The sequence below is a fragment of the Pelobates fuscus genome, chromosome 3, assembly GCF_036172605.1.
Source record: "Pelobates fuscus isolate aPelFus1 chromosome 3, aPelFus1.pri, whole genome shotgun sequence".
Classification (NCBI taxonomy): Eukaryota; Metazoa; Chordata; class Amphibia; order Anura; family Pelobatidae; genus Pelobates; species Pelobates fuscus.
Genome location: NC_086319.1, coordinates 191,150,234 through 191,167,902, shown reverse-complemented (window position 1 = coordinate 191,167,902; position 17,669 = coordinate 191,150,234). Strand labels below are relative to the sequence as shown.

The 17,669-nt window shown below is 46.2% G+C and overlaps 1 protein-coding gene across 5 annotated transcripts in view; it reads left to right on the top strand.

Moving 5' to 3' along the window:
* GRIA1 (glutamate ionotropic receptor AMPA type subunit 1) overlaps positions 1-17,669 on the top strand; it is a 217,676-nt gene that overhangs the window by 158,079 nt on the left and 41,928 nt on the right. For all 5 annotated transcript variants that reach the window (XM_063447853.1, XM_063447852.1, XM_063447850.1 and 2 more), the window contains exon 8: positions 9,120-9,224. In XM_063447853.1, coding sequence (XP_063303923.1) covers positions 9,120-9,224 — 105 coding nt within the window. The remainder of the gene's footprint in view (positions 1-9,119; positions 9,225-17,669) is intronic.

Here is a 17,669-nt window from a genome sequence, read left to right as displayed (position 1 = left end):
TAGTCGTAGGTTTATGACGGGCCGAAGGTCTCCCGTTTTCTTCTTTACCAAGAAGATGTTGCTGAAAAAGCCTAGAGGGTCGGAGGCGGGTTCGATCGCGCCTTTCGAGTATAGGGTTTGAAGTTCGTCGTCGATGAGAGAGGTGTCTATCCTTGAGTTGTGGATGGGACGTGGTAGTTCCGTCTGTCGTGGTTCGTCTACGAAGTCTATGACGTAGCCTTGTACCGTCTGAAGGACCCATGCGTCCGTGGAGATGGAGGTCCATTCCTGAAAGAAAGGGATATACGACCTGCTGTATGCATGGGGAGAGGAGAATGAGTGAAATGGTTGCTTACCTGAGGAAAAGCGAGCTCTGCCTCGGGTGCGTGGTCCTCGACCCCTGTCTGCGCCTCGAGTGTAGGAGTATGGGCGATATCCCGCCTCTGGGTAAAAAGGTTGGGGTCTCGTAGAGCGGGGGCCTGAAGGCCAAAATCGGCTGGCAGCACGGCCCCTTTGGCGGCCAGCCCGTCCAAAAACACCCCTGGTAGGGTTTTGTCTGAAGACTCTACGCATAGAAGTCTGAGCCTTGTTTAAGGATGCGTAGACGTTTACATGTCTGCTTAGCTCTTTTAGGAAAGCTTCTCCAAAGAGCTTGCCCTGTGCCATAGGACCTAGTTCCTTGGTTCCCAACTCCACCAATTTCCCGTCAATGCGGAGAAGTGCTGCTTTGCGTCGCTCAGAAGATAAGGCGACATTGGCATTACCCACAAAACAGAAGCACCTTTCTGCCTATTCCCGCACATCATGCGCCCATTCTCGTACCATAGTAGCGTCAAATTGATCGGCTTTGGTTAGGGCGTCATCAGCTAAAAACATAATTCTGGACAATGGTCCCACAGCATCCAGGAGTTTATCCTGTACCCCTCTGAACCCTTTCTCCACACCTTTGCGTGGGTCGCGGCCACCTCGCGACATAAAGGTGGTCATCACCTGGTCAAATTCTGGAGTGTCCGCAACGTGATCAGGTAAAAACGGTCGTGGGCATTCCGACCTTAAGCGGTTGCGGACTGTCTTGTCCATGGACTTCCGTAACCAGAGGTGCATGAACCTCGCTAAGTGGTCGGGCGGTGTCCAGTCGCTTGAGCGTGGGTGTCGTATTTTTCGTGGGTCAAACAGTTTTTGCCCTAACGGGTCTAATATAGTGTCTTCATCTTCTTGCGGGGTCTCCGCAGTGTCTAGTTCATGGGGTTCTCCCGTGAACGTGTGTTGTGGGAAAAAGGATTGGGATCCTGAATCTGCATCCCAAGCGTCTTCGTTGGAATCTGAGTCATCCGCTTGCCATTCATCTATGATGGCCATGGGTTTAGCTTGTGATTCTTCTTCATCTGAAGAATACTCATGTTGCGGGTTCGGGGTGGTGGCTATAGTGGGTTTAGCGCGTTTGGCGGGAATTTTGCCTTTAATAGGGTTTTGGAGACCCTTTTCGCCTTTCCAGTGGCGTTTGCCCGTGAAAGTTTCTGGGCTTTTGCGTGATTCTGGTTCGTCAGAATCTGAGTCATTGCGGGTTGTGTGGGTTTTTGATGGTTTCCTCTTGTCGGGACCAGAGGCCATCATTTTGGAGAGAACTTTCTCCATGGAGGCGGATACGGCCTCGTTTACCATATTTTGGAGCTCTGTTGTCTGAGAGGTCTCCATAATGCCTGAATATGTTTGGCACAGGGCGTATAATAGAGGTCAGTATGTTGTATAGTGACAAAAATAAGCTGTTGTGATATCTTTATGCGAGCCCCAGCAGGGTGTAATAATATGTTTTCGTTGTACAGCGTACAAATTACCCCAGCAGGGTTCAATAAAAGGTAATGGTTTGAGAAAACCAAATAACCCCAGCAGGGTTGTAAATATATATAATACCCCAGCAGGGTATGTAGTGGTATGAAAGGGAAGGTATACCCTCCGGGTTCTGTCCAAAGGCAGAGTATAATGCCAGAAATTATAGTAGTAATAGATAGTGCCAGTAAGGCAGGATGCAAACCACTGGTTGGGATTTTTTGTTCTGGGCCTCACCCAGGTTGTAGAGGTGGCCACAAAGCGACCTCTGTAGCAGCACAATTTAAGGGCAGCACCCCAAGTATGCACAGGTAAAATACCTAAGTGCTTAAACAGCTTTACAACGGTTTTTAAACAGCTTTTAAACAGCTTAAAAAGCTTAACTGACCTCAGCGACAGTATCGTACAAAAATCCGTGAAGGGAGCTCCTGTGTGACCCTCGCGGCACTCGCGGCACTCACAAAATGGCGTCCGTAATCTCGCGAGATGCGTGATTAAAGATGGCCGCCGTGAGTGTAGCCGCGGCTGGAGCCGAGCCGCGGGAACTGAGTGAGAAAGGCCGATAGCCGGTAAAGTTCTGGGGCCGCCCGAGGGTGGAATGGAAATGACGGAAAAGGGGGGAAGATGCTGGAAAGCAACCAGTCCCAGTAAGGAGCATAAGAATTAAGATAGTTAGAAAAGAAGAATACAGATAATAGAAATAGGTAATAATAATATAATAATATATAAAATATATAAAAGAATATATAGTCGATAACAATGAAACATATAAATATTATGAGGTAATAGGGAAGAGCCAAAAACTCTGACCTGTCTGCGATGGAGCAGTAAAGAAAGAGGGGGAGGAGCCTGTTCACAGGGACTATATGCTCACTGTTTTGCATTTTGATTGGTTTAAATGTTTTCACTTTCTTTACTGCTGTGGAGTTTAGTAAAGAGAGTAATGCAAAATACTCGCCTCCTGTCATGTGATAAAATTAAGATTATAGGTACACTTCGCTAGCATAATCTACAATTTTATAACAGGACAGGAGGCTTCATATTTTGCATTTTTAACGCTATGGAAAAACACAGGATGTGTGAAGAGTCCGAGGAAGTAGAACACCCTGAAATTCTCTTCTTGTGACACGGCCAATGAACATAGGCAAAGGAAGATGCATTGTGGATGTCTGAGATGCATCCATGACCCGAATGACCAATAACCAATCGATCACCGCAACCATGTGAGCAATGGTCAACGTGCCCACTCGGTAAGGTGGTGGCCATAACTGGTGTGAAAGGTATAGTATGCAAAGGGAGAGAGAGAGGCTGTCTCGATTGTGAGATTCCTCGAGGGTTAGTTGGAGTGAGTATCCAAATCCATAGGTCAAACCCGTAGGAATAGAGAGAACCACAACTAAGACCCATAACCGAGTGTATTCCAATACTGGTTCTGGAGCGTATGACGCCTCGCAGCATACGAAAAGTCCTGTCGTGGAACGTGAGCCGCCAAAGTCTCCGATGGTAACTTGTGGGTTGTCCGTAAGATGGGAGGCAGTGGAAGGGCAGTGGATAGTCCAGAATGGAGTCAATAGGATCGGGAGCCCCTTCAATTCTGCTGTAGTGGCGAGGTGCGTGTCACCCAGATCTCTGTGATGTGATGGTGACCAAGTCCCGTTGTCAGTTGTTGTCACGAAACCCAGGTTGTGATATAGGTAATCTCCTGAGGGAACCCTAGTCGTAGGGTAACCTTGCGTGTAATTTAGAAATGGTAAATGTCCTCCGATATTATTAGAGTCCGATACCAGACTCTGTCCAGGTGTTTTGTGTAGTCGGTTGCCGAGATATTGTCCAAATGTAGGAGAATACAACTATCGGATCTGTCCCAGGCTAGCTGTAGGTTTTCGGTAATCTCGACGCCGGACGTCTCTTCTCCAGATCATGGTTCTCTGGTAGGGGTATGTGCAGCGAGCCTTCCAACCCTAGAGACTGATTGTCGATTACGTGTGTAGTAAGTAACGTCTTGTAGTCTAGATAGGTGAGGTAGTGGATTCCCTTGTGGCAAAGGGCGCCATGACCGGTTATAAAAGTTTCTTGGGTACCATGGGTCGTACCTTAACGATAGACATGTGAATTGATTCGTTTGCTCCCGTCAATGAAAACAAAATGGACAAATGGGTCCCTGGTGTGACTATCCTGGACGGGTATGTGTCAGTCCAATCCGAATGATTGAACCCACCTAGGTGTGGGGAAGATGTAGGACGGTGCCAGGATGGTAGTCTCCCGACTACTGTGAGCATAAAATTATCCCCGAGTTAATCAGTGACGTCTGGAGCAAATGCCCAGCGCTTCTTGGAAATAAGTGTAAGTTTCCTCATATGTGAGATTTGTGGTCCTCCAGTACCCGTAGAGGGGTGGTACTGGAAGATGTGGACTTTGACCCCCAATGGTCGACCAGGTATCCAGATTAAGCATTAGTTCATGGAGCTAAGTTACCCTACAGGGTCGTTCAGCCCAGGAGTATAGAGGGATCCTATGTCCTATCCTCTGGCCATCCGGAGTATTCTACTCGAGTAGAGGTAGCTTCCTTATTTCATAACAAGGTAGACCGCTGCCCATGGTTACACCATGAGAGCGTTGAAACCGGATAAATGTAAGAGCATAGCTGTTTCTCAGTAATGTTCTGTTGTTGGGGTGAAGTGAGTGAGGGCGTGCGACCCGGAGTCGAACACGTAGTCTCCTTGTCCTAGGTTTTGTGGCTACAATTGTATGGATCGTGGATGAAGGCCTGGCAACCCCCATTTCGTCCATCTCTGTGTGTTGTCTGACCGTGCGGCGGTCAAATCCGTGGAGTCTCAGGAGATTTCCTTATTAGCTTGTTTGGATAATTTTCCGGCAGATCGGGGTTCTGTTCCCAGGCTTGATGTAATTATTTGGAGGGTCCATGATGGAATACTTGCACTTGTCCTTTCTATATGGGTGCTTGGCCGGGGCCTAGTAGCTCATGAATTCATAGGCAGATGGGGGACCATGGTTCACAGTCTCTGCAAGACCCTGACCCAGCCTATTGGGGATTGTTGTCTGCATTGAGGTTGCCACTGCAATTAACCTAGGATGAAAGTCTTGAGTGAGAGGTCGTCTGTTGACCTTTCCGTCTGTTGAGTATATATATTTATATATACGGTCTAGGTACATGTGTAAATGTGTTAGGACACCTAGAGCGCCTCCGGCCATAGTTCCATGTGGAATGCGCATCTGCGAGTGGGGGAATAACCCCAGTAGTAAAGGGGTTCATCCCAATAATAAAGTGCACAGAAGTCCGCAGACGAGTGCTGGAGCCTGATTACTGCCAAATTTTTCCCCTTCCTCAGTGACGATTATGTGGTTCACCCCAGTCGTATTGTGGGTACCATGCATAGAGTCATATATACATATAATGATATAGCAGGGGTGAGCCTGCGTGCACTGTGACTCTTAATGTTATAGCAGGGGATGAGCCTGCTTGCACTGTGACTCTTAATGATATAGCAGGGGATGAGCCTGCTTGCACTGTGACTCTTAATGATATAGCAGGGGATGAGCCTGTTTGTATTGTGACTCTTAATTGTATAGCAGGGGATGAGCCTGCTTGCACTGTGACACTTGAGCCCGTGGGGGTCGCCCCCTATAAAGGGGTCACCCCAATAATAAAGTGCACAGTAACCCATTGGTGAATGCACATCTTTGAGTGTGGGGGTCACCCCAGTAGTAAGGGGGGTCACCCCAATAATAAAGTGCACAGAAAATAACATTTGGATAGTTTTATTTTGGGGACTTCTCTAAGGAAGTCAGTGTCTTCCGTTTCCGTGGACATTGCGGTGTCTGTTTTCGGGATCTGCACCAGTGGCAATAGCCTTCTCCACTGAGGCAGCCACCGCCGAATTTATCATTGACTGGAAGTCAGATGGTGGTGATTGTGGTGAGTCACTCAACATGAAGTAATGGAGTATTCCTCTCTGTGAAAGACAGGAGAATGTCAGGTAACGAAGTACGTGAGTAGTAGTACAGTGGGCTTCCACTTATGACTGGGGGTCACCCAGTGTTATCTGACCCGAGACCCTTAGGTCACTAGGGGTCGAGTGGCCTGAGGGGGTCACCCTCTGTGCGCCCGGAATGAGCGGTCGTATAAGTGGGCCGCACCCATCAAGGGTGGAAGGCCTGTTTGGTTTGGGGTTCACCCAACAATATATGAATTGTGGAGCCTGTACACTTGCAATTTTCTCACTCCTTGGTAAGGAGGTGCGTGGATCACCTCAGTCGTAGTGTGGGTGTCCGATATTCACTGCATAGAGTCATATTGTTAGTGTATGGCAGGATGGTGAACCTGCGTGCACTATGTTCTTTGAGCCTGTGGGGGGTCACCCCATCTGAAAGGGGGGTCACCCCTGAATAAATCCTGCACTGAGTTCTGTATGGCTCCGCTTGGGGGTCACCCAGCATAGGGGGTCACTCCTGTTATGGTATTGGCAGGAGCGTGAGTGAGGTTCACCCCCAACTGAGAGGGGTCACCTCTGTATAGACACTCTTCAGCAGTGTAATGGTTAATGTACAGTGCAGTTTGTTATCAGCAATGTTCCACAGTAAATGATTGTTTAATGGAAATACCTAACTATACATATCCAAACGTGTGTTGAAGGGATCGTGTGAGTCATAACCGCTAGGGGCGCAGGTGCGAGATCTAAGATGGCTGCCGTTCACGCCAAAACGACAGCGCGGCTAGCAGTTGCGGCCCGCCAGCGTGGATACGAAAAATACACAGAAATTAATAGATCACAAGATATAAAATCGTGAACACATTCTCTGGTTACCCAAATAGGTGATTCCTATTTTATCTACTTCAGTGGGGATAGAACCTGTGAACCATAAGATATAGAAAGTGTACTGCTAGTGTATTAGCCCATTGAGCTAACCTAATGCATGAAATACGTTGTGAAACATGGTGCTATGTATATCACAGCCCCTGACAGGCATTGAAAAACCCTGTAGGAGAAATGAGAGCATTCCAGACCGGAATCACGGTCTGGGAAGGTGGCTGGCCGCCCTGGATCTCGCGGTCTGCGATACCCAAAATGGCCGCCGTGCAAATCTTAATGATTTGGATTCCCACACTCCCCCTCCCACTGACCCTAACCAATGCCCCAGTCCCTGGTTTGATAAGCACGATCGTGGTAACTTGCCGCGATCGCGAAATGAATGACAGGGAGATAGTGAGAGGGAAGCAAAGGTAGTACAGGTGGGGATATAGGGGAGAAAGGGAAAAATTTAAGAAAATAAATAGTGATAATCAAATATAGAGACAATCCATCAAACCCAGTGAGAATGTAAAACCATAGTAAGAATGTGCAGAGAATACAAGATTCTGACAGAGTAAATGTAAATTCCATAGTAAGAATGCGCAGAGAAAGGAAGCTCTGACAGTGTAAATGTAAATTCAATAGTAAGAATGAGCAGAGAAAGGAAGCTCTGACAGAGTAAATGGAAATTCCATAGTAAGAATGAGCAGAGAAAGGAAGCTCTGACAGTGTAAATGTAAATTTCATAGTAAGAATGAGCAGAGAAAGGAAGCTCTGACAGAGTAAATGTAAATTTCACAGTAAGAATGAGCAGAGAAAGGAAGCTCTGACAGAGTAAATGTAAATTCCATAGTAAGAATGAGCAGAGAAAGGAAGCTCTGACAGTGTAAATGTAAATTCAATAGTAAGAATGAGCAGAGAAAGGAAGCTTTGACAGAGTAAATGTAAATTCCATAGTAAGAATGAGCAGAGAAAGGAAGCTCTGACAGTGTAAATGTAAATTCCATAGTAAGAATGAGCAGAGAAAGGAAGCTCTGACAGTGTAAATGTAAATTCCATAGTAAGAATGAGCAGAGAAAGGAAGCTCTGACAGAGTAAATGTAAATTTCACAGTAAGAATGAGCAGAGAAAGGAAGCTCTGACAGAGTAAATGTAAATTTCACAGTAAGAATGAGCAGAGAAAGGAAGCTCTGACAGAGTAAATGTAAATTCCATAGTAAGTATGAGCAGAGAAAGGAAGCTCTGACAGTGTAAATGTAAATTCCATAGTAAGAATGAGCAGAGAAAGGAAGCTCTGACAGTGTAAATGTAAATTCCATAGTAAGAATGAGCAGAGAAAGGAAGCTCTGACAGTGTAAATGTAAATTCCATAGTAAGAATGAGCAGAGAAAGGAAGCTCTGACAGAGTAAATGTAGAATTTCACAGTAAGAATGAGCAGAGAAAGGAAGCTCTGACAGTGTAAATGTAAATTCAATAGTAAGAATGAGCAGAGAAAGGAAGCTCTGACAGAGTAAATGTAAATTTCACAGTAAGAATGAGCAGAGAAAGGAAGCTCTGACAGAGTAAATGTAAATTCCATAGTAAGAATGAGCAGAGAAAGGAAGCTCTGACAGAGTAAATGTAAATTCAATAGCAGAAAATAAAATACTCTGACCTGTCTGACTGGAGCAGCAAAGAAAGAGGAAATGATGCAAGAGGAAGGGCCTTTTATACCCTAAGGCAATGTTTTTTTCACTAAACTTTATTGTTAAACCTGTGCTGCTGGAGTTTTATTAAATAAAGATTATGCAAAATATGAAGCCTCCTGTCCTGTTATAAAATTAATGTTTATGTGTGTATGAATGTGAGCATATGTGAGGAATTACTGTTTGGAATTTCCCTAACAAAAGGATGTTAAGAGCATTACAGAGATAGTTGGGTGCCAGGTAACCTAGGTAAAACTCTAGGTTAGGAAAAAGAAAAAGCATTTCTGAAAATGACATATGTATGAATGAAAGACCTTACGTCTATATTTTTCTTTATTATTTTAGTAACATCCTTGGGTTGTGATATTTTGTGATGCTTTTTTTATATAATCTATAATTGTACATGATTGTGATGATCTACAGATGTACATGTTTTGTATTAATATGTAGTGAAATGCGAGGAAGCCAGCCCAGACACTTATAATTTTTTGAAAATGTTTCTATGCGAAACTGAAACTTACTTTGCTGTTTATTTAGCCTTTCAACCTGTAGGAAGAAAACTGCCATCACATACTGTCAGAAATGCTAAACACAACACATGTAGAGTTATATTCACAATATAAAAGGTATAAGTAAATCTTTGCAATTTATGAGATATTTAGTTTTGCAAATAGGAACGACCTAGGGGGAAACAATTACCAGCTTCCCTGTTGAATTCTTTCAAATCCACATGTGGTGAGATTCCCTTATATTCCCTCATATAAATATGGTATAATTGTTTGTTAATTTAAGTTAATTGATATTGTGATTTATTAGGTCCGGCTGGAAGGGCTCTCAGGAAATGTCCAATTTAACGAAAAAGGCAGACGAACAAACTACACACTTCACATTCTGGAATTGAAGCATGATGGTACCCATCACGTAAGTCCAGAATATTAGTGTCTGAACTCGCATTTGTAAATCATGTTCATATTTGTGTTCAAATGGTAGTTTTATGTATCCTGTTCAATTTGTTATATGTAATGGAATCCTGTTTATTTCATCTCATTCTGCAAAAATGTCAAATGTGATTCCACGTGATACTGCATTGTGGCCAGTGCCTGTGCTTAAAACGTCTAAAATGATACTGACAAAGCAGCATTTACAATCTCCGTAATGTGGTGAAACCGTTTACCTTTGTCAAATATGGGCAATCAAGGCTGGGGTAATCAATAAGGATAATATGACTTAGAAACTGTATAAAAAAAAAAAATCAGCCTCCTTGAACAAAATTAATGGTTTGTTTGTTGCTATCAACCTACCTTAGTTTAAAAAGCAGATTCAAGGACTTGTACTGTGTGGGCAATGTCAATTCAGATTTTAGTTTTCATTTTACGTCTCACAGTCACATGTGGAGCAATGTAAGAAAGGATTTATATTTTTCTTTAAAAAAAAATCAGAAAAGAAGGGAATAGAGAATGAGCCCACAAGAAACTCATTGGATAGCGCCTCTGCTGTGCTGAGGTCGTGCAAATTGACTAAATACCAACATTGAGTGATCCACTTGAAAAAGCTTGCAGTAGGCATTAGTCATCCTGTTGCATACTTGGCCATATTATTTGATGTGCACTTTCTTTTTCTGAATCATTGCTGCATTGCTAATAATAATCCATTGTGTACACAACTGCCGAAGGTTGCCCAGGGGTTACCACAAACTGTGTGTCAGGAAAGGGAACATGTTTTTGTTTTGCTACTTCATATAATGCAGTAAACTGGATGTTGCTTCTGTGTCTAACTGGAGACATCATGATAAGAGCCACAGATCACCTTATAGTATGCATAATTCACCTACATGGCGATAGTAACATCAAGACAGCAATGCAGGAAACAGCAGCAATGACCTCTTATTTTTTAGCTGACAGGTAAGTGTACATAATATAGCATGGAGATTTATTCCAGAAGAAGAGAAACACATGTGACTCTTACTTTAAAGAATCCACAATTTTTCAAATCTTTCACAAGTATTGTGGGTTTTTAGAGTAACCCCCTTAAGAGTACAGTTCAGTAGCGCAGGTGGACATCAACAAGTCAAATACCCTGATTTAATTATCTAATTTCATGTGATCATTGACGAGAAGGTCCAAGGATAATCTTTGACAAACAATGTTGTAAATCTGAATTAAATGATCCGTTGCATGTTTAAAGGTCCTTACACTGGCTGGAGGTTGTAGTCTAAACCAAGAGGGAGTCAGACTGCCTTTTTTCATGTCTAATTTAACAAGTAGAATGACATTGCCCTGGCATGTCTATAGACTGCAAACTGTTCCTTGTTGTGCACCACCCGCTCAGTATTTTTCATGATACTGCTGTCCAACCAGCCTTTGCTCTTGTCATTTTCTTATCTTTCTCATTATGATCTGAGAGTGTCCTCTTCACATGATCCAGACTCAGATCGTTTCTGATAAAAGATGGTAACACATAATGATTGCAAGCTGCTTACACAATAAGTCTTTCATGTTGTATTAGATTCAACCTCTCTTGTGCATTTGGTTTCCAGGAAAATGCAGAGGTGTTTTTTTTTTTTTTTTTTTATAACTAAAGAACTATCCGCTGCATATGTCGTGCATTACTTTGCTTTATTTTGTGTTTGTTATATTTAAATCGGCACATTTTTTTTTCTTCTAATTCCAAAGCATTTTAAAAGAAACACTTTTGATTGCTGGATATGGTTGCCAGTACGAGCATTCAATGGGACTATCTAGAATTTCTAGAGAATTCCATAAAGTATTGAGACATTTTGATTAACGAGTAATTAATTACTAACTACTAAAAGGGACACTACAGGCACCCAGACCACTTCAGTTTATTGGGTGCAGTGTCCATACTGCACTTAGTGCTGCAATGAAAACATTGCAGTTCCAGCGTAATTGCAATGTTTACACTGGAGCACTAAGTCTGCCTCCAGTGGCTGTCTTCCAGACAGTCGCTGGAGACGCTTCCTGCATCCAAACGGACCTTTGATCTTGTATGACGCTCTGCATGAGGACATCCAGCATCCGATTTTTCCCTTTTAGGAAAGCATTGAGGTCTAATGGGGAGTTCTAAGCGTATGCAGCATTGGCAGCGCATGCACTTTAGCTCCTGCTCGTCTTGTGACAGAAGACGTGGCAGAGCCACAACAAAGTGCCGAGGGACTGGGATAAGGTAAGTAAATAAAGGGTTTTTAATGCTTTATTAACTGCAGTAAGGGGGAGGCATGATGGAGGGTAGAGTCAGTGCCAGGAATACAGCTTTTTTTTTCTGGCACTTATCATATCCCCTTAAAACTAAAGAATGCTAATTGCATTCATTATTTAATTACATTTTACAGCAATATTTGTTTTTTAATTTCATTATTGTGAGTTTTAGTGCTATGGAGATCTGTGAGACTAGTGCACACCAAATAGTTTGAGCTGTACAAAACAAATATACATATGTGAAAACTATTGATAGAGGATTAGGAGTCTGAATGAAGAGGCATTCGGGAGATATGTTCTAATCATTAAAAGAGAAGAACTGGTTGTAACCATTGTCTAACTTAATTTACCCAACAATAACATAAATATGAAACGTTTTAAGCTATGAGAATGCGATTTAAGGTCTGGTGATGGGTGGGGAATTGGCGATGCCAAAAGTGATTGCCCACTGCAATAGATCTTGCAAAACCCAGAGCAAAAACTTTAAAAAATGTAAATTAAATTAGCACATTAACCCCTTAAGGACACATGACATGTGTGACATGTCATGATTCCCTTTTATTCCAGAAGTTTGGTCCTTAAGGGGTTAAAGGATCAATATAAGCATGAAATTGCAGTGCCCCGGGACTTTGTGTGACACCATGGGTAGGGCGCTTGGGGACAACCAGCCATAAGGAAAGCCCATAAGACAGGGGCGGCCGACCACTCGCAAGCTCCATCTCTCAGGGGTGGGTCATGTAGTAATGGACTGTTTGGGAGGGGAGACTGGGCCGCATATCTTAGAAAAGCGCAGGCACATAGTCATATCACCGTCTAGTTATACAGCAAACGCACGGGGTACGGTATTTGAGGCCGACTGCACACACGTTGTGCTCTTGTTCAGGACGCCCACATTATTGTTCAAAATGTTCAGGACGCCCACATTATGCCACTGCTCCCGGCGTAGGTTGCAATGTTAATATTTGATGTTTATTTCTTTACTTAAACTGTTGATATATTTTACTGTCGCATAACGAATGGTCTCCCTAAGCGCCTTCACCAACACCCCCCCCCCCACTGGCAGACCCATCCCTGACACCCACATGGGCGCCTTTGCGACCTCGACTAACTCTGGCCCACTCCCCCTCCCCCCGAGAGGGATCACAACAGCCACCTCACAAGGCGGGTTGGGTGCCGCGGGACACTGGTGCTGACAACACACGTACTTGAGGAACAGACTCCTTAGATGGCCTTCCATGCACCTCACGCAACTGATCTCCCCTGGACATAGGACCGTGGTTCGACGAGACTCTCCAGTTCGAAAGTCTCCCGAACGCAACCAACCGGTTTTGGTTCATACGTTGCACTGACCCCCACCTTCCCCCCACTGATATTTCCCCCTCCCCAATGGACTCCCTCCTCCCTCCCCTAGAGACCAGTCCACGGGGGCCAAGATGGGGGTTAGCCCGGCCTTACTCACATACTCGTCCAACAACACTGGGGGCCTTAACCAGCTGGAGAAACGCTCCCACCTGCTCCGCCGTCTCTGGGTGGAAAGGGTGTCCGTAGCGTTCCTGCAGGAGTACTTTCGGGGCCCGGAAGCACCTAAACTAGAAAATAAACGCTTCAATTTGGCTTTCTACGCCAATCACCCAGACTCCAAGAGAGCAGGTGTAGCGATACTTTTCGCGCACACCGTACCCTTCAGCCATACCGCGACTCACACAGATCCCGGAAGGGAGATACCTGTTTGTCAAGGGCACGATAGCTGATCACACATACACATTTGCCTGCATATACTGCCCCAATCGTGGTCAACACACCTTTCTCTTTCTCACCTTAACCAAGCTTAACAAATTTAGAGAGGGCCTCCTAATACTAGCAGGGGACTTGAACATGCCACTAGACCCACTCCTGGATTCGTCCCGCGGAACTAGTACACTACCGCCACACTGTCTACGATCCGCCACCAGGGCATTGACCGGATTGGGTCTTGTAGACTGCTGGAGAACCGCACACCCAGACGACAGGGACTAAACGCACTTCTCCCATGTCCACCGCCACTATAGCCGCATTGACTACATATTTATGCCCCCAGGAATACCTTTCCCTACTCCACTACGCACACATTGGACTCACGACCCACTCCGACCACGCTCCAGTTAAAGTATGCACAAGCTCACCCCTCTATAAACCCAGAGACAGACAGTGGAAGCTTAACATAACCCTGCTGAACGACCCGGTCTCCCGCGCATCCGCGCTTCAGACGATCACACAATATTTCGACACTAATGACAACCCAGACACACCCCCCTTGACGATCTGGGAAGCACATAAATGTGTCATTAGAGGCCAATACATTGCTATCTGCACACAGCGCAAAAAAGACAGACACAGGCGCATCACCGACCTCACATCCAAGGTATCTGCCCTGGAAACCACACATAAACAAATACTAGACGATAATACTTACCTGCAACTAGTGATGTCGCGAACATAACATTTTCGGTTCGCAAACGGCGAACGCGAACTTCCGCATACATCCGTGAACCGCCATAGACTTCAATGGGCAGGCGATGTTTAAAACCCACAGGGACTCTTTCTGGCCACAATAGTGATGGAAAAGTTGTTTCAAGGGGACTAACACCTGGACTGTGGCATGCCAGAGGGGGATCGATGGCAAAACTCCCACACTAGGTCCCCCCCATTGTGATTTATGGCCCCCACCCACCGCGCAGGGGTGGGGGCCGGGGGGAGGACAGTAGGTCCCCCCTCATTATTTTATGGCCCCCACCCACTGCGCAGGGGTGGGGCAGGGGCGGGGGGAGGACAGTAGGTATTCTGCTCTTTGTCAGTGTCTGGGGGGAGTATCTGCAGTAATACAGAGTGTCTGGAGGGAGTATCTGCAGTAACACAGGGTGTCTGGAGGGAGTATCTGCAGTAACACAGAGTGTCTGGAGGGAGTATCTGCAGTAACACAGAGTGTCTGGAGGAAGTATCTGCAGTAAAACAGAGTGGCTGGGGGGGAGTATCTGCAGTAACACATAGTGTATGGAGGGAGTATCTGCAGTAACACAGAGTGTCTGGAGGGAGTATCTGCAGTAACACAGAGTGTCTGGAGGGAGTATCTGCAGTAACACAGAGTGTCTGGGGGGAGTATCTGCAGTAACACAGGGTGTCTGGAGGGAGTATCTGCAGTAACACAGGGTGTCTGGGGGGAGTATCTGCAGTAACACATGGTGTCTGGGGGGAGTATCTGCAGTAACACAGAGTGTCTGGAGGGAGTATCTGCAGTAATACAGAGTGTCTGGAGGGAGTATCTGCAGTAACACAGAGTGTCTGGGGGGAGTATCTGCAGTAACACAGAATGTCTGGGGGGAGTATCTGCAGTAACACAGTGTCTGGAGGGAGTATCTGCAGTAACACAGAGTGTCTGGAGGGAGTATCTGCAGTAACACAGAGTGTCTGGGGGGAGTATCTGCAGTAATACAGAGTGTCTGGGGGGAGTATCTGCTTGTAACATTTATATGCACTGAAAAAAAAATAATACATTAAAAAAAAAATGAATGCAGCTTCTGAATTAATCTTAAATGGATGCTGTCCAGGAGGTGGGATGGTCTGGAAGGGAGGGTCTGCTGCTGATTGGCTGGAATGTGTCTGCTGTATGTGAGGCACAGGGTCAAAGTTTACTCAATGATGACGAATAGGGGGCGGACCGAACATCGCATATGTTCGCCCGCCGCCGCGATCGTGAACACGCTATGTTCGCCGGGAACTATTCGCCGGCGAACCGTCCGGGACATCACTACCTGCAACTGACCGAAGCCCGGAGAGAACTTAGAGACCACCTCTCTCAGAGGCTGTTACACACCCTGACAAAATCGGACAGGTACTTCTATGAACACTCCAACAAAAGTGGTCGACTCCTGGCAAAAATGCTCCAGGCAAAGAGGAGGGCACAACATATCCATAAAATAAACACACGGGACCAACGCAGCACTAGACACCCGGAAGGTATCCTTGAAGCTTTTCAGACCTATACAACCAGAAGCAGACCACACACGGGACAGCCCTACAGCCACATCAACGGATGATCACGGACTACCTATCCCAACACGTAACCAAAACGCTCTCTCAGGAACAAACAGAGGACCTGGAGCAACCCCTAACCCTCGGAGAATTCAAAGGAGCTCTGAAAAGTATGAAACCCCACAGAGCACCCGGCCCTGACGGGCTGCCGCTCTCATACCTTTGCGCTTTTAGCGACACCCTACTGCCCAAGTTCCTGACGGGACTGAACTCGATTCGCGAGGGCAGTCGGTTCCCAACAGACACCTTGGCCGCTACAATCACAATAATTCCAAAGACGGTAAGGACCCGACTAATTGCTCGAGCTACCGCCCGATTTCTCTCCTGAATTCGGACCTCAAGCTCTTTGCCAAGGCCCTGGCCTGTAGGATCTCACCGATCCTCCTGGACCTTATCCACCCTGACCAAGTCGGGTTCATCCCATGTAGAGAAGCCAGAGACGACACGATACGGGCACTCAACGTCATTCATACGGCGAAAACCAAGAAACGTGAGCCCGTACTGCTATCGGCGGACGCCGAAAAGGCGTTCGATCGGGTAGACTGGACGTATCTCACATCAACTCTCCGCCACTTCAGATTCGGCCCTTAGCTATGCACCTGGGTGGCGGCATTGTATACAACGCCGACAGCGCGGATCCGCATCAACGGAACCCTGACACAACCTTTTCCCATCAGCAACGGTACGCGCCAAGGGTGTCCCCTGTCCCCCCTCCTGTTTGCCCTCTCCCTGGAACCATTTCTAGAGGCGGTCAGACGGGACGGGGGCATCACGGGGGTGACACTGGACAAGGAGGTGCACAAACTTGCAGCTTACGCGGACGATATGCTATTCTTTTTAGAACAACCCCTGATCTCAATCCCTAACCTCCTCAAGGCATTTCGCGAATACCACCTAGTTTCCAATCTGAAACTAAATTTGGACAAATCCGAAGCCATGCCTCTGCTAGAGAACGGTGAGCTGGCCGACCGCTTGAGTGCTAAGTTTGCCTTCTCATGGCGGCCGGTCAAGCTGAGGTACCTGGGCACATGGTTACCATGTGATCTCACGCAACTTTATCAATGGAATTTCCTCCCCCTCCTTCGCGAGCATCCAAAAAGATCTCCTCCGCTGGTCGCCGCAATACCTCACCTGGTTCGGCCGCATTCAAGCGCTAAAGATGAACGTCCTCCCCAGATTATTGTACCTATTTGCAACACTACCCGTCGTGATCCCACAATCATTTTTCCGCACCCTGACACGAGAAATCCGCAGCTTTATATGGAACCGCTCCACGTCCCGCATACGCAGGACCACCCTGGAAAGACCGAAGACTGCGGGGGAAGCCGGGCTGCCCTCTGTGCAGCAATACTATCAGGCCGCACACCTGCAGAGGGTGGTGGACTGGCACGCACGCCCAAGCACTAAAAGGTGGGTGTCCATGGAGGTCAAGCAGGCACATGGGGCAGTCCCAGCCAGACTTTGGCTTGGCTCGCTAACCAACACGGAACTCCGAACCCAAAACCCACTCATCTACGCCACCCTCGGGGTCTGGTGCAAGCTGCGCTTTACACACCGACTCACCACATCACCTAACCCGCTCACCCCGATCACGCATAACCCAAACCTAGCGGGGGGCCTCCCCCCCGCAGCCTTTGAGAACTTCCACCAGATGGACTGGATTTACTTGCACCAATGGACTGTTGATAGGGCCCTCAAACCGCTACCTGATGTCACAACGACTCAGCGACCGACCCCACTTGACATGTTCCACTACCACCAGGTGAAAACTTACTACACGAACCTTCAAGGTAAAGACCACATTCACAGACAATTGACTGACTTCGAACGACTTTTCACGGACAGAAAACACTTAGAACACACAGTATCCTACCTCTACACAAGCCTACAGTCACTGGGCAATGAAAGCTCACTAGGGTTCACGGAAAAATGGGAACGAGAGACGGGTACACACTTGACTATCCAGGAGTGGGATAAAATCTTTCTTTTAACTCACAAATGCTCCATTAGCTCCAAATACCAAGGGATGAGCTATAAACTACTCACACAGTGGTATAGGACCCCAGATGCACTAAGACACATG